At 36.7% G+C, this 25,892-nt stretch overlaps 1 protein-coding gene and 1 non-coding gene across 2 annotated transcripts in view; both read left to right on the top strand.

Moving 5' to 3' along the window:
• LOC140169804 (hypoxia up-regulated protein 1-like) overlaps positions 1–19,772 on the top strand; it is a 36,637-nt gene extending 16,865 nt beyond the window's left edge. Inside the window, 12 exon segments of the mRNA XM_072193109.1 lie at positions 13–145; positions 799–992; positions 1,813–1,951; positions 3,315–3,390; positions 9,602–9,705; positions 10,047–10,235; positions 11,755–12,113; positions 13,458–13,594; positions 13,597–13,664; positions 15,485–15,983; positions 16,895–17,035; positions 17,875–19,772. Of these exon segments, the coding sequence (XP_072049210.1) occupies positions 13–145; positions 799–992; positions 1,813–1,951; positions 3,315–3,390; positions 9,602–9,705; positions 10,047–10,235; positions 11,755–12,113; positions 13,458–13,594; positions 13,597–13,664; positions 15,485–15,983; positions 16,895–17,035; positions 17,875–18,068 (2,233 nt within the window). The 3' untranslated portion in view covers positions 18,069–19,772.
• On the top strand, positions 587–660 carry Trnak-cuu (transfer RNA lysine (anticodon CUU)). The gene has a single exon. It is a non-coding gene; the product is annotated as a tRNA-Lys (tRNA).
• Positions 19,773–25,892: the final 6,120 nt, after the last annotated feature.

Raw genomic sequence — 25,892 nt, 5'->3', positions numbered from 1 at the left:
TGAAATCACCAGGAAAGAGTTGAGCAAGAACATCAATGCTGATGAGGCCGCAGCATTAGGAGCCGTGTACCAGGCAGCACATCTTGGTAAAGGATTCAAAGTCAAGAAATTTGTCATCAAAGATGCTAATCTCTTTCCTATCCAGGTAAATTTGATGAAATACAAAGTATTGTAAAAACTAATGATCAGTATAGTTTAATCATGTAAATATCATTGTAGTACAGCTGCTAAGCTACAACTGGTAACCATTGTGCACTTTGTAGTATAGTTTCCACACTTGAAGTTCAATGAAATCCAATGTTGATTTCAAAATGGGAAGCCAATTTGGATATGACCCCTGGTGACCACTAGTATAGAGGTCACAGAAGGTCATACAGGTTGTAAACATTGCTCCAATGTTGTTGAAAGACATACCAAATTATATGTCTCATCACAAGGATTAAAATAATGTATAGTTTGTTATAACAACAATTGTTATGGAGCTATCATACAAAAGCCTTATTTTGGGGTAAAATGTCACATTTTTTTATTGTGAAAACGATTAGTGGCGCTTATAGGTTGAATTCCCAGTCTGCCTGATCATGAAGCTCCCGTGGCCAAGTGGTTAAGGCGCTGGTCTCTTAAACCAGGTACCCTGGGTTCAATTCCCGGGTGGGATCACTTTTCCTATTTCCTCCTTTAATCATTGCTCGATGGCGAAACTGATAAAATTTCATCATAGTTTATTTTTGATTGTGTGTACTTTATATGTATCCTAAAATGATAAGTTTATCATTAATTTCCTGTTTCATCTTTCAGGTGTCTTTCCAAAGGAAGGTCTTTGGTGAAGATGGTGAAGAAGACACTATAAAGACAGTGAAGAGAACCTTGTTTGGACGTAACAATCCGTACCCACAGAAGAAAGTGATGACGTTCAATAGACATACTGAAGACTTCACCTTCAATGTTGCCTACAATGATCTAGAAGAGTTACTGGATGAAGTGGGTCTCAAGTGAGTAGTTGCCAACAAATGGCAGTACATTTTAATTCACCAGCGAAGTGTTGCGTGTAATCCGATTATCACTATGCCAAGTGGATCACGCTTTTGAGTTCTGCACAATGATCAAAATTATCGCAACACAAAGTGTATGACATGTACTATCAATTCCAAAAGGTGTGTGATCCCGTTACCAGGGAGTTATGTAACCACTTTGCTGGCGAATTGGCTGGTGCATCTTTTAAAAGTTGCACATATCGGATCGGAAATCTACCAAAAATTTCAAACTTAAAGGCTCTGGTTTTTGTCTTAAATTATCTTTATTTCCCAATGGTCATTCTGAAGAAACCATCAGCCAAGATGGCAAAAGTCTAAAACTAGTGAGCATTTTTATGGAAATCAAAAAATCTAATCAATTTTAATTCTACAATCCTATCTATTTCATACTTTTTTATGTTAATCAAAATTTTTTTTAATTTTGTGGTGGATGGGGTGGTACCACATCTGTTGTTATGATTGTCAGAGCATTGGATCAGCCAATCAGAACCCCACTTCTGTGTTTACACTGTGCATGCTTTTAAAATGTTAACACAGGGTGTGATTTGTCTGAAATTTTCCGGATTATGTGTGGCCAAAATGTATTCACTTTGATTGATTTTTAGCCTGTTTCATGGTATTTTTGCCTGATTTCACACAGTTTTCTTAGTTTTTAAAACAATTTTCTGGATATTTCACAATCTTTGAATGACACCCTGGTAAACAATTGCCACTCTTCTCTGACAGAAACTGTAGTGCATGTGTTATAAAGCAAACTCTTACCCTTGTCATTTCACAGGAACTTTGGCAGTACCAATTTGACCATATACAGTGTGAGTGGAGTAGTTGATGCACTGGAAAAGAATTCAGAAGCAGAGTCAAAAGGTATCAAGGCTCACTTCAGAATGGACGATAGTGGATTGCTTCATCTTGACAGCGTAAGTAGCACTTAACAGCCAGTGGCGTAGCTGCTGGGGGGCGGGGGGCAATTGCCCCCGTGGCAAAAATTGCCTGTTTGGGGCCCCGCCCCTAGAGCTATTTGGGCCCCTGCCCCCCACTCCCTAGTTCAAGGAAAAAAGAGTAAAAAGGAGAGAGAGAGAGGAAAAAATGTGTTGCTTTTAGGGCGCTAGCTCATATAATCCTTTTTTTTTTTTTTTTTTGCTCTTCACTTTTTCAAACCACCAGAAAAAAAATTGGGTCAACCTTTTGAGGAAGGGGCGGCAAATTTTGTTTGTTTGGTGGATTTGGGCCCCGTCCCATACAGGCTTGCCCCCCAGGAAAAAATCCCAGCTACGCCACTGTTAACAGCACATCTGGATATATTCCTAAAGTGTTATACAAGACAAGCTCTGCATTTTATGGCATAACATAATCCATAATAATAAAAGTGTCAAACTCACCAAAGTCCTGACCATCTTAAGGGTAGACGAGGTATTGTTGGTCAAAGCAACCTAAAAATTGATTTTCATTATCTAGATCAATATATTATTGAAAAACAACACCTTGATGTTTTGCAAAAGTTCATTCTACAAATCGTATACTTTGCAAACTTGCTTAATTTATTGTTGTAAATGAGTTATGTACGTTTTACAAAAGTGTTGTTGTTTCAGCCCTCTTTACAACGTAACTAAAGAACCGCAGCACCTATAAAAGTATATCTGTGATATTTTCATTCTTCTACACACTCGCTATGAATTGAGCAATGCACTTTTTGCCAAAGCTCACTGCCATTCGTAAGATGCTGTGAACTACCAAATCACAACAGTTTAAAATTAATAACCTTAAAGAACATTATGATATGCAAGGACAAGGTTACCTGTCCAAATCCTAGTATAAACAATTAGTAATTGTTGGTATTTAGTTCTTGCACAAACCCTGCCAGTTATTTAGACATTTAATGCTTTGCGTGACTATAGGCTTCAACATAAAAAGTTACAAGTTTTGAGATATTGTCTCGAAATATCAAGACCTATCTCAAAAACCACTGAACCAATACTATAGGCTTGTTTGTACTCATTTTAATAAATTGTTCATGCTGGTTTAAAAAAGTGGCCATGAAAATTTACAATTCTGAAATTTGTAAAGAAAATTTGAACTTGGTGTCTGCAGTCGACACCTGCAAGGAGAGAGTTAACAAATGTGAACAAAATCTATGTGAATAAGGCTTTAATTTGGAGATATTTGTATTGAACAATTTTTTCCATAAAATTTTGTATCATCTTCTTTGATGGGACATATTAATTATAATTCATTTGTTTGTTGATTCAGAGATTTCCTATTTGTTTATTGAAATATTTTCAGGTGGAATCAGTATTTGAGAAGACGGAACAGGTCATGGTAGAAGTCAATGATACAGATGGCCAATCAACTTTTGCAAGTGAGTTTATATTGCATGTTTATGTATGTCTTGTGAACATTATTAAGTGACTCTAACTATAGCGGATACATTGTAAACTATAAATTTGTTGTGCTAATGAACACCACCACCACATAAATCATAGCTTATACTACCGTATTGTTTGTAATAAACGCTCCCCCTCTAATAAACGCCCCCCTCCAATGTTTCTGTGAAAAATTGACAAAAATGCGAACATTTCCATGACATATCGTGTAGGTAAGCTTAAAACTTGCATCAGTCATGCCAGTCACGATCGCTAAATTGAATGGACAAAACCTATTATGACTCAACTCCCATCCATTTCATAATTTTCATTGCCTAATTATGGTAGAATTTCACTAATTCCATGCACTTACAGGTGTAATTTTGTTGTATTCCCCACGAAAATATCATTTTCCGTGGGCGCCGCCATCATGTATAGTGTAAATCCCTCCTTTTAATAGGAGCACCATCGGGAAATTGAACACGATTTTTAAGCTTTTTTCACTGACAATTCACTTCCAATAAACGCCCCCCTTTTGGAAAAATGCAACGCCCCCGGGGCGTTTATTACAAACAATACGGTATGTATTCTTTGGCATCTTGGTCAGTAGCCACATTAGCCACACTAATTTAACTATTCCAGTCAAAATCATTACACCTCCTATGGAAGGCATGACCGTTATCTTCCATACAGGGTAATTAAGGCATGACCGTTATCTCCACACAGGGAGTGTGAATTTCAAATCGGGTTACCTGAATGGGTGACTCCATTTGAAAACTACACTCCATGTGTGGGAGATTAAGGTCATATCTTTCATGGGGATGTATGGATATGCTATATGGGATATATGGATATGAAATGGAATAGTTCAATTAACTGACTCAATTGATATCAGCTATTATATAATCGGTATAGACCACTTGACATTATTGTTTATCAACAAAGGCGAGGGATTGGTCTTTCGATTTGCTCGAACGAACCGCTTCACTGTTCAATGGCTTTCTTGTACTATATGAAATGTGGTGGGAGATTTAAAATACACATGCCCTGAGCAAACTACGATGCGCACGCACATTGCAGGGCAAAGAACAATGGAAAGTGCCATAATGCGTGCGCATACTGCCGGGTAATGACGTCACATGTCAAGTGGTCTATAAAAACAGACCATTTGTAAAATTCTTAGAAAAAACTCATTTCATTGTATTTTTTTAAACAATGCCCATGTGAGCGGCGTAACTAGCAGGTGGTCAGACTAGAAAGAAGACAATTATTATTAAATCAGCCCCTTTTTTCCATTTTGAATCCGGATTCCCTTTTGTCCCAGGGAAGGACCAGACCGGGCACACACATGGCCCATATTAATCAAATGTACACTGTGTACTGTACAAAGTAGTATAATAGACAACATTTCTTCTTCATTAACAAATAAATGATTTGCAGTCTTAACCCAAAAATCATAATATACAGGTGAAAAATTGCAGAGCAAAGTCGTGACATTTTTCACCAGTGTTGCTTGAATTGTGTGATACAAATGCATGCTATATGTATACATGTACATATACCCCTTAGAATTTAATGTATGTAGCTTATAATAGTTTTAGTAGTTTTAGTATTATAAAATTAGTACCTTTTGTACTTGATCCTTGTATCCTTGTTGACATGTAGATCATGTTTGGAAAGGCTTCAAAGGTAAGCTGATTTCCTAGGAAATCCTCCAGCCTAGAGGTGGTGTTTTTTCTCATCTCCAAAAAGGGTTGTTTTTATTAACATGTTAAATAATATTACAAAAATTCAATGATCATACATTAAATAACACTCTACTGAATAACAAGAAAACACTCACATCAGGCTATTCCAGTTGAAATCCACACTCCCCCTGTGGAAGATTTTGGAAATACTTTCCACAGGGGGAGTATGTTTTTCAAATGTAATTGGTCAGAGTTAATCATTTTGAAACCCATACGCCCGTTGTATTATGGCTTTACCTATATCTTCCACAACTGGAGCGAGTATTACAAATATTCTATTCAAAATTGATACTCCCTCTGTGGCACACTTTAGCTAAATCTTCCACAGGGGTAGTGTGGATTTTAAATGGAATCGCCCATTTCCACTTCCACTCACACACACTAACACACAACAGGCACCGGCAAGATGAGAACACTGACAGGGATCAGGTACATCAAAGCACATAATACATTGTAGCGAGGTGTGTAATTTGGCTAGTCCAGTTGAAATCCATATACACCCTCTATATGGAAAACATGACCTTAATTGTCCACACATGGGAGTGTGAATTTCAAATGGGATTACCTGAATAGGTGACTCCCAATTGAAATCTACACCGCCTGTGTTGGTAATTAAGGTCACGTTTTTAGGGGAATATGGATTTCAACTGGAATAGCCATTTCAAGTTTTAAAAAACCTGTACAAATTAATGGGATTTAACTTCCTCCAGTGCTACAAAGATTTTGTCTAAACAGCAACCAATGCAACAGACTAACACACAACAGGCACCGGCAAGCCGAGAACACTGACAGGGATCAGGTACATCAAAGCACATAATACATTATATAGGTGTACAGTTTGGCTAGTCCTGTATATATGATTTATATGGAAAACATGACCTTAATCTTCCACATATGGGAGTGTGAATTATTACAAATGGGGTTACCTGAATAGGTGACTCCCAAATTAAATCTACACCTCCTGTTTTGGAGATTAAGGTCATGTCTTCCATAGAGGGTATATGAATTTCATCTGCAGTAGCCATTTTAAATAAATAAAAAACCGGTACAAATCATAGGAGTTAAGTTTCACCAGTACTACGTACAAAGATTTTGTCTAAATAGCAACCAACACCTTTTTTTGGGACTAATTTTAAGAAATATTCGCTACTTTCAGGATATCGGGGGCTAAAATGCTTTTTTACTTTGAGCCACAAGCCTCAAAATAGTTTTCCTTCAGTGGCTGCTTTCTATTATTTCCCCTGTAATTTAATTTTTTGAGGGCTAGTTTGGCATTTTCACAGGAAAATCACTTAGCCTCTGTCCCGGGCCTCTGTCTTATTTCAAGTGCTGGTGGCCATTTAAAATACACCTATTATTCCAAATACATTGGTTTACAATTGAATTAACATCTTCTGGTGTTATCGTAGAACTGTCTTTAAAGGTGATATGTCAAGTTGAACATTACTGAACTTATAATTCGCCTTAAGGAGGTACTACACCCCATTTTATTTCAACACAGTCAACAGTTGTGAAGTTACTGTCAAAAATGAGGGAAAACAAATATTTGATCAATAAATCAATAACTACTTGCCTTGAGTTGATGAATTTTCAGTGCAGTAGTCCTTGCCCCTATAATATACATATCTTACTTGTCACCAGTGCGCTATAATTTTTGAGAAAAATGCAAAAAATAGGCACCAAATTGGCCAGGGGTGTAGTACCCCTTAAGAAAATCTGGTTGACCCACCCTGGACAGATAGGTAGTGATCAATCAAGAATATTTTTTTTAATCAGCATGGATTGGGGAATTGAATTGTGTCATAGAAATGAGAAATGCATGCTATATTATTTATTATGTTTGTACTTATGTACACATACATGTACACCCATTAGCATTTTTTAGATAGATGCATGTAGGTTATATAGTATAGTTGTATAAAATTAGTACTTTTTGTACTTGATCCTTGTATCCGTGTTGCCATGTAGATCCTGTTTGGAAAGGCTTTGAAGGTAAGCTGATTTCCTAGCCAATCCCGCAACCTGAAGTTGTTGTTTGCATGGCCAATATGTCAAATGTATTTCTTTCAAAGGTGTCATGCTTCCCACTCTCGCTACCCTTTTGTTTTGTCCCAGTAGGTGCATTTGAAAAAAATTGAAACATTATTGGAATGAGCTGAAGGGTGTGCCCTTCTAGATCTCAAGTCATTTTCAGTGCATTTCGGACATTAATTTGGCACTGCAATTTGTGACTTTTAATGACTGTCTAATCTTGTGTTTAAAGTGTTCTGGTTGATATTTTTTTAGCCCCAGCTTAGCTAGCATTCTAAGGGATCAGGTTATAGTTAAACAAAAAATGTGAAGGAAATCCTTGACTTTTATTTGATATACACCAGGCACAAAAAGAAACTCGTCAGTTATATTCATACTTGCTGTTCAAAAACCTGATAAGTTTGGATTATTCTGAAATATACATTTTGTAATTTGGACTTTGCTTTCTCATTTGACACCCTGTTTGTGACAAACGAACAAGAATTGACCAAGATATGCGCCTCCAAAGTCTCAAGTCCCAAAAGCAAAAGTTGCATTTTCAACTATTTTCAATGGGAACGCATCGTTGTATAGCACACAAGCACCACGGGCCAATCAATAAAGTACACAGTGTAACAGGCACAATTGAATCGTTAAAATTGCAACTTTTCATTTTGGGGTTTGAGAGTTTGAGGCGATATCTTGGTCAATTTTGCTCAATGTTCACTTAACAGGGTGTCAAATGAGAAAGAAAAGTCCAATTAACAAAATGCATATTTCAGAATAATCCAAAATTATCAAGTTATTGAACAGCAAGGATGAATATAACTGACGAGTTTCTTTTTGTGCCTGGTGTACTTAATGTGTTATTTTTTGTGTTGTGATGTGATTGTAATAGTCATGTGTAGTGTGCTTGTTTGTTCATTTGTTTGTTTATTTGTGTGTGTATGAAATATTATTTTAGCTTTCTTTTTAATGATTATATCGGTGCTGAAAAAGCATGAGCTAAATATGTTAAATTTTTGTTTGTTTTTGTTTTTGTATCTGGTCACCACATACTAATTTGGTCTAAACAAATTAAATTTCTGGTACTTCTTTGTTTGCAACCACACTTGAATTTGTTTAAAATTGTCAAATGGGTTCTATATTTCAAATTTGTTCTGCTGAGCCTTATTGAAATAACCTTTATCAAGGCAAATGCACTGCACGGTGTGTAAAACTACTAGTATATGATTTTTGCATGATTTGGAAAATATGGACTTTTATACTGATAGAAAAATCTCCATTTTGAAAAAAAAGGGTGGAGATGAGGTTGGTGATTGGACCATCCTTTAATGTTCTGCTCCTGATGAGAAAATTGATTACAAAATCAAAACACTGCCAGGGCCTGTTATATTTGTGTGTTTATGAGCTTTTCTGTGTTACTTTTTAATATTTGACTGACTTTATATGACAGATTTTTGCCGCTAAAAACAGAACCCTGGTACAAAGAAGTTGATACAGCTATTTAAGATATATCTTGACATAGATATATCTTAGGATGAATTTGATGAATCTCGCCCCTTGCTTATTGCCTCGCTATATAAAGTGATTATTTATTCTGATGTATGAACCCCCCTCCCCCTACTGCATCTCATATTTGAGCCTACCATCTCACTAAAATGATCCTTTGCATCATTGTTTGCTTTGTTCATAATAACACTGTAGGAAGAGCAATATGGGCAAACTTAAAAGTAAACAAGTATTTTCCCTTGCAAGAACTTAATGTAGATAATGACCTTATCAGCAATAATGGAATGCATTTAAAAAAATGAAATAAGTATTTTGAGGAGTTGTAAAAAAGGAAAAAACACCTTATCCCCTCAATATGCCCTGGTAATGTGTACATTGTAAGCAGATTTTAACATCAATATTTCCTTATATGTGACCAGCTCCAACAAAACCAAGAACAAATCGCCAGACATGTTTTTGAGTTATAGGCCTTTAAAGATGACATTCCCATAAAAGAAAATCAAATTTTGGAATTCTCAATTTCATGGGACTAAGTGGACTTTTACATCCTTGAAAGTACTGTCTTATTTAAGAGTTGAACTATGATAATCCCTATTCAATCCTATGTAAGGCAGGAAACAAATTGGCCCATTACTTGGAATAGCAATTTGTCAAATATATCAAGGTTTCATTTACAAAATTATCCATTTTTTGAAAAGTATTGATGCTAAATATAATTTTGGTATCTTTAAAAAGCTTATTTTCTAGTGCTTACATTTTTCAAATCATGAAATGTCAAAAATGCGACTTGTTCCTGGTTTTGTCAGAGTGGGTCACATATATCCTTGAATTGTCTGTCATCATTTGTTAAGTTCACAGTGTTACTTATTTTATATAATCATGTTGCTTTCAATAACAATTCATTTTCTCTCCATGAATCTTATTTCATATCAAACAGAACTAAGCAGCACAATCTCTAACTTCTTTTCTGGTGGCGGTGGAGAAGATGGCGAACAAGGAGAACAGTCTAAAACAGAGGATGGTCCTGCAGAAACAGAAAAGGTTAGCTCATGTCAAACACTTTATTTCTTGAAATATAAAAAAGTAAAATAACTCAACTCAAAATTAAGTGAACCCTATTTATTTTCCTACATGTATTTTACCTAGCACCTTGGCATGTAAGCACAGTTTCTAAATGTTGAAGTAGCCAGCTATGGTGCGGGTAACGTGACACAATCACATGTTGAATGTTTCAAATATTTGGCAAACGCATGTCAAAAGGTTAAATTGGACATAACTATGTGTGAAATCAGTTTCCATGATTTGGGGTAAAAGTCTGATATACAGTAATCAACCTGATATATTGACCTACTAATGAATTTATTACTTTTATTCTGAACCAGGAAGAAGAGGGTACAGGTGGAGAAACACCTCCAGGAGAAGACAAGGAGGAAACACCAAAGACAGAAGACGACCCACCTGCAACAGAGGACAGTGAAGACAAGATAGCTGATGAAGACATAGAGAAGAAGACAGAGACAGTTGAAGAGGCTACCGAAGAAGAGAAGAAACCAGAAAGTGAAGAACCACAGGTATGTTTTTTCACCTCATAACTAAAACTCACAGTTGCAGAAAAGGAACATTTCAATCCATTATCCGTAGCTAACACAAAAATGTTTTATAAAGTTATATTTTGGGTTTTGGTTTGGGTAAAAATGTTTTAATAACATAAATGTTGGGTTCTATAAAAGTCATGAAAATGTTTTAAAACATTTTGTATGAAAACACACTACAACAATATTTTTAAAATGTTTTCAAATGTTATTGCAAACTACTCTTTTCAAATATTTTTTGCCAAATATTTTGTCAACAATTGAATAATAACATTATGTTAAAATATTTGTTGTAGGTTATCATAAAATGTGTTTTAATGTTATGAAAACATTTTATACTGTTTATATACCCTTTACATAACCTGGCATTTAAATGTTTTCTGACAACCTATTTTAATTTTTTGCGAATGAAGTCGAAAACATTTTGTGTTGTTGGGATGGTGCTGAATGGATATTTTAAGTACTAGCAGGGGTGTGATTCACATCAAATCTGGACTCGAGTGAAAATTAAATTTGATATCCACTATATACAGCAGGCAGCGCTTTATGTTCATGCTATATGCTAACAAATCAAAAAGATAAAATCTACCTCTTGATTTAAACCAATACTGCCCCCTTTGGGCTATTCCAGTTAAAATCCCTACACCCCCCCTGTGGAAGATATAACTTACATAGGCATGCCTGCCAACCGTTCCGATTTAATCGGATTCGTTCCGATTTTTGAGGTCAAAGGTCACAAAAATCGGAAAAATCCGATTTTTGAAAATGCAAAAAAAAATTATTATAATTTTTTTTTAAGATTTTTTTTTCAAAGTTTTTGGCGACTTTGGAGAACCACTGGACCTATTCTGAAGTGCTAGGATCATAAGGATCATTCACAGTTAATTTTAAAAAAAGGAAAAAATTACGAACAAATTACAGTTTGTTATTTTTAATATGCAAACCAATCTTTACCTCTTCATGTAGCACATATTATAAATGCATGGAAAACCAATGCATCTATAATATGTGATACATGAAGAGGTAAACACTAGTTAATGGTTTACATATTAAGGATAACAAACTGTAATTTTTGTAATGGTTCTCTAAAGTTGCCAAAAACTTTGAAATTAAAAAAAAAATTAGAAAAAAAAAAAAATTAATTAAAAAAAAAAAATTTTTAATTTTTTTCCAACCTTGAATAACAAGTAATTTAGGGTCTAGAACTTCTTTTTTTTCCAAAGTTATGTTTCGCTTCTCACTTGACTCTAATTAGACACCGACCTTAGTTCCAGGTTGGCAAGTATGCCCTGTTACGGGTGAGCGTGTGCCAGCTGCGCCCGGTCGCAAGCAGCACCCTGTACAGATTTTATTTTTACAATGTTGGCAGGTATGCATATAGGGGGTGTAGACTTCAAATGGAAATTCACTCTCCCTGTGTGGAAGATTGAACTCATGTCTTCCATAGAGGGTGTATGGATTTCTAAACTTATATAGCACATTTGCTTATCTGTTGCAGGTACCAGAGGAACAAACAGAAGATAAAGAAAAAACTGAAGAAGGAAAAGAAGCCGCAGACGACAAATCAACAGATGAAGAGAAAGAGGAAAAAGTGGACACAAAGGATGATGAAACAAAGAAAGAAGACAAGGAGGAAAAAGCAACTGAAAAAGATGAAAAAGAAGACTCTCCCAAAATAAAGAAAGACAAAGAAAGTAACAAGACAGATGAAGATGGTGAGAAAAAAGAGAAGAAAGTAGAGAAGAAGAAGGTGGCCAAACCAAAAGTGGTGACGATTAAGGAAAATGTCACGGTAGCAGCAGAAACCCAAGATGTACTGGATGCATCAAAAGCCAGCAAGAAGGCATCCAGAGACAAGTGAGTTCATTGCATTATTGTAAGAAGTTTATAAATTAGAGCCATAAGTTTTCTGTTTTCTTGTTTTAAAATTCTGTTTTATCAAACGTCACTTTCTGTGTTTTTTCCGTTTTCTTGTGGCTTGCCGTGTTTTGTCGGTTTTACCATGTTTTGTCCCTTTTACAAGAAGTTTAATAAGATATATTACTATGTGTGTTGTAACATACCATTATTAACAAATAATTTATACTAGTAACTGGGCGAGCCAATTCTCCACATCTCCGTTGAAATACAGCATACAGCATAATATGTGATGCGATCAAGCAAAATCAGTCGGAACTCGGAAATATTGATTTTGAGATATAGCCAAACAAAGGAATTATTTCCTTTTGTTTCCTTTTGTTTTGGAGACTCTTTAATTGCTCGTATCTTTGGAACTAGTTGTTCAATTTCAATGGGGTTTTCTGTAAAATACAGCTTTGTAAATGCTTTTTACTATCCTCTAAGAAACTGAAAATTTAATATTTCCGAGTTCCGACTGATTTTGCTTGATCGCATCACATATACATCCTATTTCTGAACATGCTGAATGTGTGATATGATGCAATATTGGATGTGCTTTGGCAACGATGTGGAGGTTGGTAGGGGTATTATTTAAACACGTTTATTTTAGTGAAAACAACAACAGACAAACATTTTTAGATTTTTCCTCTGTATTTAATTCACTCTAGCTATTCAATTATTTCAATTTTATTTTTTTCAACTACATGAAATCCTGTTTTCCGTTTTCTACCTTGGATTCTGTGAAATTTGTACGTTTTCCGTATCGTGGAAAATTTATGGCTCTATTATAAATGCACATCACTTGTTCAGAGATTGGACTCGATATTGCATGTGTGTGCTGAGAAGTTTGATGCGTCTAATGCATGAGCCCTGAAGGGGGAGTCCATTGGACGCATCAACGTTCAGTGCAAGTGCGTTATTGTTAATCTCTTGAGCAACAAGGGATCTGCATTTAACCTATTTCATACAAGACAAAGAATTTCTGTAATTTCTGCTGAGTTTTTGTAACAAACAAAATACTAAAATTGTTGGAAAATTTGACCAATATCAATGTACCCACCTTACCTTCAAGAAAAATTGATCAATTCTGCAACACGCGAAAGCATGGTGCGTAATATGCGAAACTCGGCACGAGAGCAATTATACAATATATGCACTTTGCATATTTGTATGCCTCCACCGCGAGGCATAATGTTTATGCAGTATACAGAAAAACCCAAGAATTTGACCTTTAAAACACAGTTAACTTGTTACTCTACAGTACATTCAAATTTATGATAAGCATCATTCTTAATCTTTCAGACTGAAGGAGTTAAAGAAGAAGGAAGAGGCTAAGAAGGAAAAAGAAGAAGCACTAAACAACCTAGAAAGCTTTATTTATATAACCCAGGATAAACTGTATAATGATGCTTGGGAGGAATGTTCAGTGGAGGAGGAGAGGATTCAATAAGGACTACTTTGTCTGAAGCATCAGACTGGCTGTATGAGCAGCCTGATGATGCAGCAAGCGCCAGTAAGTATTCAGTTATTATTAAGCGAAGCTGAGGGCATAGTCATGGTTTTGACATCACCGAGGGCCAATAATTTTAATCTGTGCCCTGAATATTAAGCAGTCAATATTTGTTTTATATACCGAATAATACAGATTCTTCTCATTTGATTGGTTAAAAGATTATCTGAACTGACAAGGCCTTCAAGCTTTTAACTGCATAGGCCTTGATTTTGAACTGTAAAATGCACAGTGTATGCAAGAGCAAGGGTGCAGAATTTGGATCGATATCTACCGATAACATATCTAAACCCCTACCGTTTCTGTGCCAACATCACACCCTGCCAAGTCTTCAGGTCGTAGTAATTTGTCTAAAAGTGACATTTGGCAGGAACTGATTGTAAACAAATCACTGCACTCACTACGTCTACGGCGGTGAAAGGTCGTCGTCTGCAAGGAGAGGTCAAATTAATCTTGAACTGTGCCCACTAGTCTCTTCTACAACACTGTAATCAACGCCGACCGTATAGTGGGTGCGTAATGTATAAGAGTGATCTGTGTATTCGGGGTTGCGACTATCCAATTATTTATCGGGCACAGTTGATTCTATACCCCGGGCACAGTTGCTAAGACGTCATCTTGAAAGAAAAAAGGGGGCACAGCTATTTAAATTACGTCACTTTTAACCAATCGGATGAGAGGAATCTATATATGAGATGTATCCTGCTTACTATCATGAAATAGCTTCCAGTTAGCTCCTTTAAAACATGACCGGGAGCTACTTTTAAAAATTCTGTGCCAGCAAAAAGACTTAATATCTCATATTTATATGCCAGAACCGGTATACTTGGTATGTTTAAATTCTTGTTTGGTCGCAAGTAGCTCCTGGAGTATAGTAGAGCCCTTCAAGTCCTTCTATTTTAATGGTGGTTAGGTGGAAGCAAAAGCATGAAAACATGAAAGTCGGCTTGTGATAAAATTGCATTTATTTTTATTTAAATAGATAGTCTTTATGTTAGTGAATATATTTGTTGCATTGTAGATTTATTCCCTCAAGTGGCCTTCAAAGTTAAAAGAAATTGTCAAAAAATTTGAGAAATATAAGATTTCTTGGATTTGAAGCAATTTGATCTTATTTTAATTTTTGGCTAAATCTCCCAAAAGCTTGATTTTACACCTAGGCCCTTGGAAGGGTCACACCACTAAATACATGTAAAAATGCAAGTTTTCTTTGCTCGTTTTGATGCCTTTTGGGTCCTTTTTGAGATATTTTATGATAACCAGTCATTCAGTCAATTACAAATTGCTGAAAGCTTAGCTTACATATGTTCCAATGTATGAATAGTCTTCATCGTCGTTTCCCCAGTATGAACTCATAATTAATGTGGCCCCACAACAAATGTTTGTAAATACAAAGAATATGCAAATAAGCTCATTAATATTCTAAATATGCAAGAAACTGAACAGCAAAAGAGCTGATCAGAGTCCATCATATTTTAAAAAGGTGTCATTTCTAAAATGGCCGCCAATTAAATATGAAAAAATAAAACATGATCTGATCAAGTTGTACAATACCTGGAACTCGTCCTGTAATCATAAGCAACAAAAAAGTCATATCTCTTGGATGATTGGGAAATGTTTTACATGGTAAAATAGGCAAAATATCAATGACCTTCCCCACAGGGGTCAAATTTCAAAATTCTGATTCTAGTGAAAATGGTCTCAAATTATTTAGCTTGACCCTAGGATCAAGACAAGGTAGCTTTGTTGTGTAATTAATTTATTAGGGTGATATGCAAAATAATTAACGTTATCCGCCTCCTATGGTTTCCTGTTACAGGTATACAAAGACAAACACAAGGAGCTGAAGAAACTTGTTAAAGATCTCAAGTTCCGCGTGAAAGAAAAGAAAGAGCGTCCTGAGATAATCAAAGCCTTGAAGGACGCTTTCAACTATTCCGTTATCTTCTTGTCAGCAGCCAGGAACTTCTCAGAAGAAGATCAGATCTTCACAGAAACAGAAATCAATATGTTAGCCAATCTTTATAACGAGACACTGGCTTGGTATAGAACTAAGAGCGAGGAACAGAAGAAATTGCCGTGCACTCATACTCCGGTCATGTTAACTTCAGACATGAAGGATAAATACATGAAGTTGGATAGAGAGCTGCAGTATCTTTATAACAAAGCCAAGAATCAGCCGAAGAAGAAGAAACCAAAGAAGACGACAAAGGGAAAGAAGAAGTCGTCAAATGAGACCGTGACGGAAGATAACGGTACAAATGGAGCGGGGGAGGAGGAGGAGAAGAAAGTGAAAGAAGGAGCTAATGGAGAGGAAGGTAAGAGACAACGGTGACTGTTGTTGATTCAGGTTCAGCATTATCAAATTGATGCAGTCCAGGGTTTTAGCTATGTTGTTCAGAGCTGGGCAGGAGTAACTGGCACTGAGGCTGGTAGACTTGCACTTGGGGGAAAAAAAGTAAAAAGAAACAAAATTATACAAACTGATTTTTTCATCATAAAGTAGTAAAGAAGCAATTTTGAGGGGGTTGAACCCTGACGCCTATTTCTCAATTCCTCGGGATGCTATATAAAAAAGATTGTGCCCAGAGAGAGCACTACCTTATTAGGACAGTAAAATCAGCCGGCACTTAACTTTGGCTGGCTACAACCCTCATGCAATTACAAGTTGTTACCTTCACATCATTATAGTTGTGTTCACATTTGGAGTTACACTCAGTGTAAACTTACGCTAACATTGATAAAAAAAGTCCACAAATATTTTCCCTACTCCTACCACGTGTCCATGCTCAGCTTGCTCCTCGTTGACATGTTCCACCAAGCATTCACTTCTGGTCGGCGTAAGCATAGGCTGCCACTTCCGGTGTTTCTGTGACCTTTTTCAACCACGCGATCTATAATTTCTTAGTTATAAGAACAAGATATAATTGAAGTTTCTTCATTAAAAACCCCATAAAAATGCATATTTTGGCCATTATTTCCCAAAATTGGAGAAATATGCAATGTTTATGAGGAAACAAGATGCAGAATGAAATTTGAGGCCATTTGTTCTGTTTTTAGCCACCCCTATTGGAGACATGACCTTAATCTTTCACACAGTGTGAATTTCAAATGGGTTACCTGAATGGATGACTCCAATTGAAATTCACAGTTGGAGATTAATTAGGTCATGTCTTCCATAAGATGTGTATGGATTTCAACAGAAATACCGCATTTCATTCCATTACAGAGCAAAAGACAGAAACAGTAGACACCCCACCAACAGAAGATGATGCACCCAAAGGGGATGCACCAACAGAAGAAGCACCCACAGAAACACAAGAAGAAGCACCTTCAGAAAAGAAAGAAGAAGAAGAAGTTTTACAACTAGGTAAGATGATGAAATAGTTTATAATGCACCATTAATTTTATTGTCTGGTTCAAAGCTCCTGCACGCGTTAGAACATATGTGTACATCCATATCAAAACGATACACTTGTCGGCTGCTACATGTGTCTCATTTCACATAATAGTTAGGAATATATACCAGACTCATCTCAAGTGGAGGTCACTTCAAATAATCTCAAGTCAACATGATAACAATAGGTGTTAACTGGGTGCTACTTATATTCCAAACAAAATATCTGTGGCAGATCTGGATGTGCTGGATGTACCTCGCCTCTCCTCGCCATTACTTGCCATTCCTCGCCAAACTTGCCCAGGATTTGAGCTAGACTTAATTTAGTTATCTCAACCTCGCCATTCCTTGCCTTTTTTAATAGGCTATCTCACCTTTCCTCGCCCCCTTTCTCAGCTAGTCTCGCCATTTATCGCCAAAAATGGGTACTTTCTCGCCTTTGTGGGTTCCTAGTGTAATATTTTAAACCCCCGCCTTCCTAATTAGATTTTGCACATCGAGGAGCTGTGAGACAAACTTTCAAAGTAGTGGGGCCAAAAGCATTTCAGTGTGATTTTCAATGGTAATGAAGTTTCTGAGAGTAATTTTAAGTGTTAACAATTTGACGCCTAAGGCACGGCATTGGCATCACTGATGATGATCATCTGATTGACCAATCAAATTGAGTGTTTTAACCTGGATCGCCTTCAGCCCTACTGACTATTCTTACAACATCTTTGATTGGCTCAATACATGATAACAGGCTCTTAGTAACCAATCAAAATTAGTTGTTAGAGGCTGATAATATATTGTGGATTTTATTTCACTTACAGGTGCAGATGATTTAGAATTACCTGCAGAAGATGAAGATAAAACACTAGAAGACAAAACAACAGGTGGCAAAGAAGATAGCCAAGCAGAGAGCAGTAAAAAGCAAACTGACCGATCAGATGACAGCAAATCTGATCATGATAAAGAACCCAATGCACATAACACCGGGAGCTATGAGGACGGGCCCCACATCTAGGACTGTATAAATTATTTTGACAACTTTTATGTTTATGTTTAATATAGTGTTATTGTGCCCAGGGTATCTTTTTTGGGTATGCATTGCAAGGAAGTTAAAAGGGGAATATGGGGATCATGCATTCCTGCATCTTGTATTGTCAGGACAAAGCAAAAATATCTGGATTGTTGACAGTTTTGCAAATAATGACGTAGAACGATATTTGGATGAGATGAAAAATACACAGTGAAATTTCTTCAACACAAATTGTATGGGGCCACAGGTTTCAGTTTGTGTAATCAGGATTTGTGTCATTGGGTACTGTGTTAACTTACAAAAGCAATGCCAGGGATGTTAAATCAGTTTATGTTATCAGGTTTTTTGTGTTAACAAGGTTCTATTGTATACATCAAGAAATGACCAATCAACCTAATCAGTCACCTGATGATGTCTGATGGTTTCGGACGAAATGTTGTGTCAAAGAAATGCAAGTTCCAGTATTTGATTAAATTTCTGTACTTTTGGCTAATTTAGAGCTTACAATGTGGTGAAAGTCGCGCTTTTCTCCAGTACATTTTCACAGATTCTGATATGGATACCAAAGATGAAATCAACTGAAACAATCCAAAGTTGTACTTATTTTATTTTGTGAATTACCTGTGGACAAAGTGGAGCAGTGTCCACCAGACAAGTTATTGGGTACACGCCGTAGAAGTGATGTAGTAAATCAGATTAACTACCATAGCAATAGATGAATACAATTTTGACTATACCGCCCTGCACTACAACGTTCACACGGTACCGATGCATTGAACCATAGATGTCAAAGAAAGGCTGATCACTCGCACCTGTAAGATAAGTATCTTGGAAAAGAGTGGTATTGTATTCAATCTATGTTTGCTGACATACACAGGTGATTAGTGCAATCTGCTTGCAGTGCAGGGCAGATTATTCAAAAATTGTATTCATCTATTGCTTTGGTAGTTAATCCAATTATGACGTCACTTCTATGGCGTATAGAAAGGACAACAGAACTGTAACTGTCACACTGGGTTTACTTCATCACATGCTGAAAAACTTAAACAAATTTGTTTAAGCGTGGAAGCAATTTGTACATTTAAGCATAAGATTACACCAGTATCATCATGTTGGTATGCACTGAAAGATGCATATGCGGTCTTAAGCTGAATTCCTTTTACAAAATCGTGTAAGCATTTTGAACGAGGCCAGATGGTATATGCTTGGCATTTGTTTGTAATGCAAGTTGGCATTCATTGCTAGCAGTTGTAATCTGATTTCAATGCATTCTTGGTTCTTTTTATTTGAAGGCTCTGATGGGAATAATACTACAAAGACATCTTTAAGGGCTCGGATAGTGACATTTTCACATCTTTTTTGTGGGACCTAAGAGCACATCAGACATTTCAAATTGCATTCTGAATACGAGAAATGTCCTTCTGATATCAAATAATGTTTTTTGTAATTCGTGACATAATGCACATTTTGTGGCAAATGGTTAAAAATTGATATTTTTGAAATTTAACAGTCCTTGAAGTAAATTGTATAAACCTAATGATTTGCACTTAAAATGTATGTAGTTGGGATGAAAAATTTTTACCTTTCATATTGATGATATAGATTTTTTTTCCCAAAACACCAAAAAATGTAGGTCTTTTTGGGAAAAAAATTATATCTTCTATATGAAAGGTCAAAATTTTCAGTTGATCATCGGCTTTTCATCCCTGCTACATACACTTTAAGAATATATCATTAGATTTATAAAGTTTACTTGAGGACTGAAAAATATAAAAATATCAATGTCTCAGGTCCCATTAAAAATACAGTAAAAAGTAAAAGCAGCTTGAATCATTTTAAGGAATTGGACATTGCTATCCAATTCTTTAAAGTAATTCAAGCTGCTTAACTTTTTATGCATGGTCATCATAATGAATTGCTGGAGCTTTAAAATCAAATGTTATACTTGAAAATTGATAAAGATATAAAATATAGATCAACTCCAGAAAACAATACGTTGGGGACGAGAACCGAAGTAAATTTAGATGACTGGATTATGGAGAAAGCTTTTTTTCCACATTTTTATATTGTTTAATTCTTGTTTTGCAATTCTGAAAACACTGCAAAGCAGCTGTTTAACAGCAAATTATTTGTTGCATTTATGTAGAAATGTGGTAATGTATTGTAACTCACCTTGGCTTTAAAATATTTTGTTTCCCGTAACATACACAAAAAATTGACCAAGTCTGACTAGAGCTACCAATGATTTTAAATATCTGCTTGCAAATTTGAGTTAGGGGGCTCATGACTTTTTTTCTGTTCATAACCCCTCAATGTACTTTGATGGAGGTGCCCTATAGTAAAAATTTGAATTGAATGAACATGGCTGCCAGCAGTGTGATGAATGTCCGCACACACTGTGTGATAAACACCCGCATATATGCGTAACATGGAAGCGAATCCAACTCAGTTGTGATCTGTTAATATGTACGATTTCCTTCAAATTTTAAATTTGTCTTTATATACTCAAAATGCTGAAATAATACTAGTAATAATGATCGGGAATGGTTTCTGTCCATTTTGAGCTGAAATAACGAGGTAACGTGAAAGAAACACTGCTTGTTATTTTGGCCGTTTAACACGCAGTTCTATGGGCGGACATAAAGTCATAATTTCTTGAATTATGACTTTCTGTCGAACTTTGCTCTGTTTACCTACAAACACAACAAATTTGGCTGATTCCATTTAGGTGCAAGTTGTGACAGGTGTAAACATTACAAATATGCAAAAAAATCAGGTTTGAAAAAAATTAAACAAATTCATATTATAAGATCGTACATTATGACTTTAAGTATGCACGGTTATGCATTGGTGTTATTTTGAAATAAAATCACGGTGTATCGCATACAGCTGTTGGCAGCGGTGTTCATCCAAATTAAATGAAATGACTATAGGTGTTGCCTGTCCTTGCCCCACTCAGAGCTGATATACAGCTAGTTAGATTTTATTGGGTTCAGTAGATTAGGGGTTACTTATGAGAACATGATGTTAGACATCGATATCTCCATTAAAGATTAAACAGGCATGAGATTTTTCAGCTGATCACCTGAATTCAGCTTTTTTGACTATTCAAATTTACACATTTTTATCTATTTTCAGCCCAATTTTGGGACTTTTTTGCCAATTTCTACGTTTTGGGTTGGTTGAAGAGCTAAAAAGAGCAATACAAACTTTTTTAGGCCAAAGCCAAAAGTTCAAAAAATAAAGCGTGCACATAGGGCAGTCATGTTTGGTGGTTATTTAGCCAAGGAAACGTTTGATGGTTTTCAGTTCTGTACATGACTTCCCTTTAATTTTGTAGTTACCATTGTGGCTCCACAAACTGTGTTCTGTGTGTTTCTTGCTGAATGTCCAGTGTCCTATATATTTTGGCCATCTGGTGCACTAATCAACATTGGCACATATAGAATATAAACTGGTCCCAAAAAGTAACTTACCAGGTAAGAAATTCGTCTGTCAAGTTCAAACGACAAATCGTATTATACTGAATAGCATATGAGTGGAAGCGGTGTACATTTACGCGGAGGTTGACACCTCATTTGTCGCAAACAGATCAAAACTTTTGAAGTTATGCTCATTTGAACAAGCCTACTATCAAATTTGAAAGTTGCAGGTCCGCCCCAATGAATTCACACAATAAACAGACACATGAAAGGATGTTCAGAACTTTTATTCTTTGTCAACTCACACTTTCCTGCTCAAACCTTCCTCACATGAACCATCTTAACAGTCTTCAATACCTGGTGTGTCCACCATCTGCATCAATGACAGCCAAACACCGGCGACGCATGCTGTTGATCAATCTGTCGATCCTGACCTGTTCAATTGCCGCCCTCTCTCCTCAGTATCCGCTCTAGGCCGACCAAGGTTGTTGTTGGCTTGATGCGTTTGTTCACGTGGTACTTCAGATGGGACCAAAGATGTTCCAGTGGATTGAGATCTGGGGACTTTGAAGGCCACACAAGACGTTGAATTCCTTGGTTGTTCAGAAACTGGTTGGTTACCGCGCTCGATGGGGTGTTGCATTGTCGTCCATTAGCACGAAGTTCGCACCGACCGCTGCTTGGTATGGGGCGACATGTGGTCTGACAATGTCATTCACGTATCGATCCGCATTCAGTCCACCACGAACGATCACCAAATCAGTCTTCCGTGACTTCCGATACCGCCCAGATCATCAGGCTCCCTCCTCCCATCGCTTCCGCTTGTTGTATCCCCTCTTCTCCGATATCCTCATTGACCCTTCTCCAAACTCTTCGTCTCCCATCTAACCAGCGTAAACATACACGACATTCATCGGTAAACAGGACGTTGGACCAGCGCCGACGACTCCACCGTCGATGTCTCCTTGCAAAAGCTTCCGGTCTCTACGATGTCTCGGTAGTAATCCTGGCCTCTTCCGAAGTTTACGAACGCATACCATAGGCGCGGATCCTGTTCCTGATGGTCTGGTAACAGATCTGTCCTGGTCGCTGTCCTCGTCTCCTGTGTAGTCTTCGGCGTATCTCTCGAGCTGCAAGACATTAAAAGAGAAAGAAATCATTAAGTAAAATGATCACAAAACTTTTCTTAACTGTCAGGTTTCCTGTAAAAAATGGGATTAATCAAACAAGAACTGCAACACATTGCAAAGAGCATAAAACAAATAACCAAGCAAAACATTGTTTGTGAAGAAAAAGCCGGGATGATAATCAAACAAAATCTACACTCACCTGTCATGGTTCTCTTGGCTTCAACCTTGTTTAGGATTGATGCATCCTGGTTGGCTGGACGTAACTCGTGGTCTGCCACTTCTTTCAAGATCTTTCAGACTACCACCAGGCTGTTGACGTCTGTCCGCCACTTTCGAACAACACTCCTAGCCACGTTCAGCGTTCGTGCAGTTTCTGACACGCTCTGCCCGGCCTCTAACATTCCATTTAAAAGCCATCTCTGATTTTCACTTAATTTAGGCATATTGCTTGGTCTTGTCAGGTCTTGAACCAACGACCACATGAACGCAATACTCTGGACACACCCAAGGTCCCCTAAATCCCTGGTCATCATATTGATTCTTTCATTCGACTTAATTTCTTCAGATGATTGAATAAGGACAATTGTCATTGAACTTTGATCATTCTTCATCCTCACAAGAAGCAATAGGAAAGTTAGTCATGCAAAGAAGAAGAGGAGAGCACTGATTACACCTGTATACTGCCAACCATCTCAAGTGGTATGAGTGCAACTTTCATTCCAGTGGATAGGTTCGGTTAAATAAGCATAACTTCAAAAATACTCATCCGTTTGCAACAAATGAGGTGTCAAAATTGCAAGTAAATTAACACTGCTTCCACTCATATCCCATTTAGTGTAACACAATTTGTCGTTTGAATTTGACAGACAAATTTCTTACCTGGTAAGTTTATTTTTTGGAGCAGTTTAGGTGGGATTTTTTACTTCTCCGGTGACATGTGTTAATCGAAGGCGTACATAAGTGTCTTTGAGAGATAGTCCACAAACTGCACTGTTCTGCAAATTTCACAAACTTCTTTCAAACGATCATCACACTCCAAGTAATACAGTAAAATTGTTATTACATAATGTTTATAATGAATTATCTGAATTTGAAAACGGACAATGTTTAGAATTTGAAGAAAATGTTCAAAATGTATAAAAGTCACGGGAGCAGAGGGAGAATGTCAGCGCTCAAGAGTGTTCAATTTACATTCAACAACTCTTCCTATACCTTTGTACAGGAGCCAACCATTGTTAATCCGTGATGAATCCACAGTTCAGTAGCGTATACGCGAATGCACGGTTACATCTCTAATATGTTGGCGGTAACAGCTAAATATTACCGCTTTATTCTTAGTTTTATTGCTGATATCAACAGAGCAATGCCGCGATCTTTTTGTAAGGTTGAGTGGCAATGACAAACGGACATTCCGAATGAAAGAATCATGTGAATTAGACATCTTTAGCTTGTTTCGTTAGTTGAAAGGATTCAATCATGTTTCACCGTTGTTCATCACCGATTAACAACTGCGTTCGGCGCGTCTACGTGAGTTTACTTCGCTTGGGCAGCTAATGCTGCCCTCGCGAAGTAAACCACACAGACGACGTGGACGCATCATTGTTAATCGGTGATGAACAACGGTGAAACATGATTGAATCCCACACTATAAGACAAGCAGGGGGCAATTTCATTGCAGCTTCAGGGCATAATCATACTAACAGTGGCAGCTCAAACATGGGTAGCCTTTTCACAATCGCTACCAGCATCTAAGTTGCCTTCAAGTCAGCTGCATGCGACTTGACACAAGGGCATGCTATAGCAATCGGATATACTTGTAGATAATCACTTCTTTTGAGAAGTGACGGAAATGGTATGCTCCTTGCGATTGTGTAGTATGATATGCCCTCGAGGAGAATCATTTTTGATTCTTGCGACAGTATTTTGCAAGAATGAAATGGTTTTGACCTGAACTTTAATGGTTTGTTATGCACCCTATAGTTGTTATTTAATGAATTGGCCAGTGAGCAAATTACACTAGCTTCCAGAGAAGCACAGCTTTCTCTTGGCTTTGATTGACGAGTGTGCACCCTGTTAATGAGTGACATATGCAGGCCCTTGATGAGCGCCATCGCTTCTTTTGATGCCAAATCGGCCAATTAGATTGTTAGACGATTGAATCGGCCAGTCAGAACCCCACTTCCGTGTTTACACTGTGTACACTGTCAAAATGTAAATACATGCCGTTCTTCTCTGGCAGCAAGTGGAGATCAGTTTAAGTTTGCTCCAACATTAGTGCATTGAACACATTCAATCACATATACATTTAGCTTCATACTCGATTGTCATTTATTTGGGTTGAAATTACTTGATGTGAGAGTAATGAGTATCATCATGCACTGTAATGTTGGAGAAAACTTAATTATCTTGTTAAAGATATGATCTTTGCATTCAGATGGTAATGTACTAATGTGGCTATTCTAGTTTAAATCCATACACCCTATAAGACTTGACCTTAATCTTCCACACAGGGGTTACCTGAATAGGTGACTCCATTTGAAATCTACATCCCTATAAATGTGTGAGATTATAGGGGGTGTGTGGATTTCATTTGGAATAGCCTAATGTATTGATTATTTGTTTACTGTTACTAATTAAAGACCCATTCAGTGATCCCAGCGCAAGTGTGAAAAAAATAAGATTGTTTATAAATTGCTTAAAAGTGAAGTATAAGTCATTCAAATTGTCATTTGGTATTTTTGAAATGACAAATTTGGCAAAAAACAAAGAGAACAGCAGTACTGACAAAGTTGAAACCCCATTCAAATACATGTAGCTAATTTAGATACTGTCGGTATCTAAATTACAGATTTGTGTAAAATGTCTTATTTTGTCTTAAATACACGGCTTTTGGCTGAACCACTCGCAGGCTATGTTAGCACATCTATGACAATGACAAAGGTACCAAAATCTGAATTTTGATGAATTTTTACGATCGTCTGGATGAGCAAATCACTGAATGGGCCTTTAAATCTGCTCTTTTTTACACAAATCAATTTTGATTCTCGTAAACCAAATTTAGGAGAATCATAGCGAGAATTTATTTGATTCTAAAATCAATTCTTGCCAAATTGCATCCCTGGCAAGAATGTAGTAGTTACATTTTGTATTCAATACTCAATAAGATATTGAATTAAATTTAGGGCTAAAATTTTCTTAGTCTAAGTAAAGAAGTTGCAATATATTTATATATGATATAAGTTGACTAAGTTGATGTA

Source organism: Amphiura filiformis, chromosome 14, assembly GCF_039555335.1.
Source record: "Amphiura filiformis chromosome 14, Afil_fr2py, whole genome shotgun sequence".
NCBI classification, from domain to species: domain Eukaryota; kingdom Metazoa; phylum Echinodermata; class Ophiuroidea; order Amphilepidida; family Amphiuridae; genus Amphiura; species Amphiura filiformis.
This window is presented reverse-complemented; position numbering and strand designations above follow the sequence as displayed.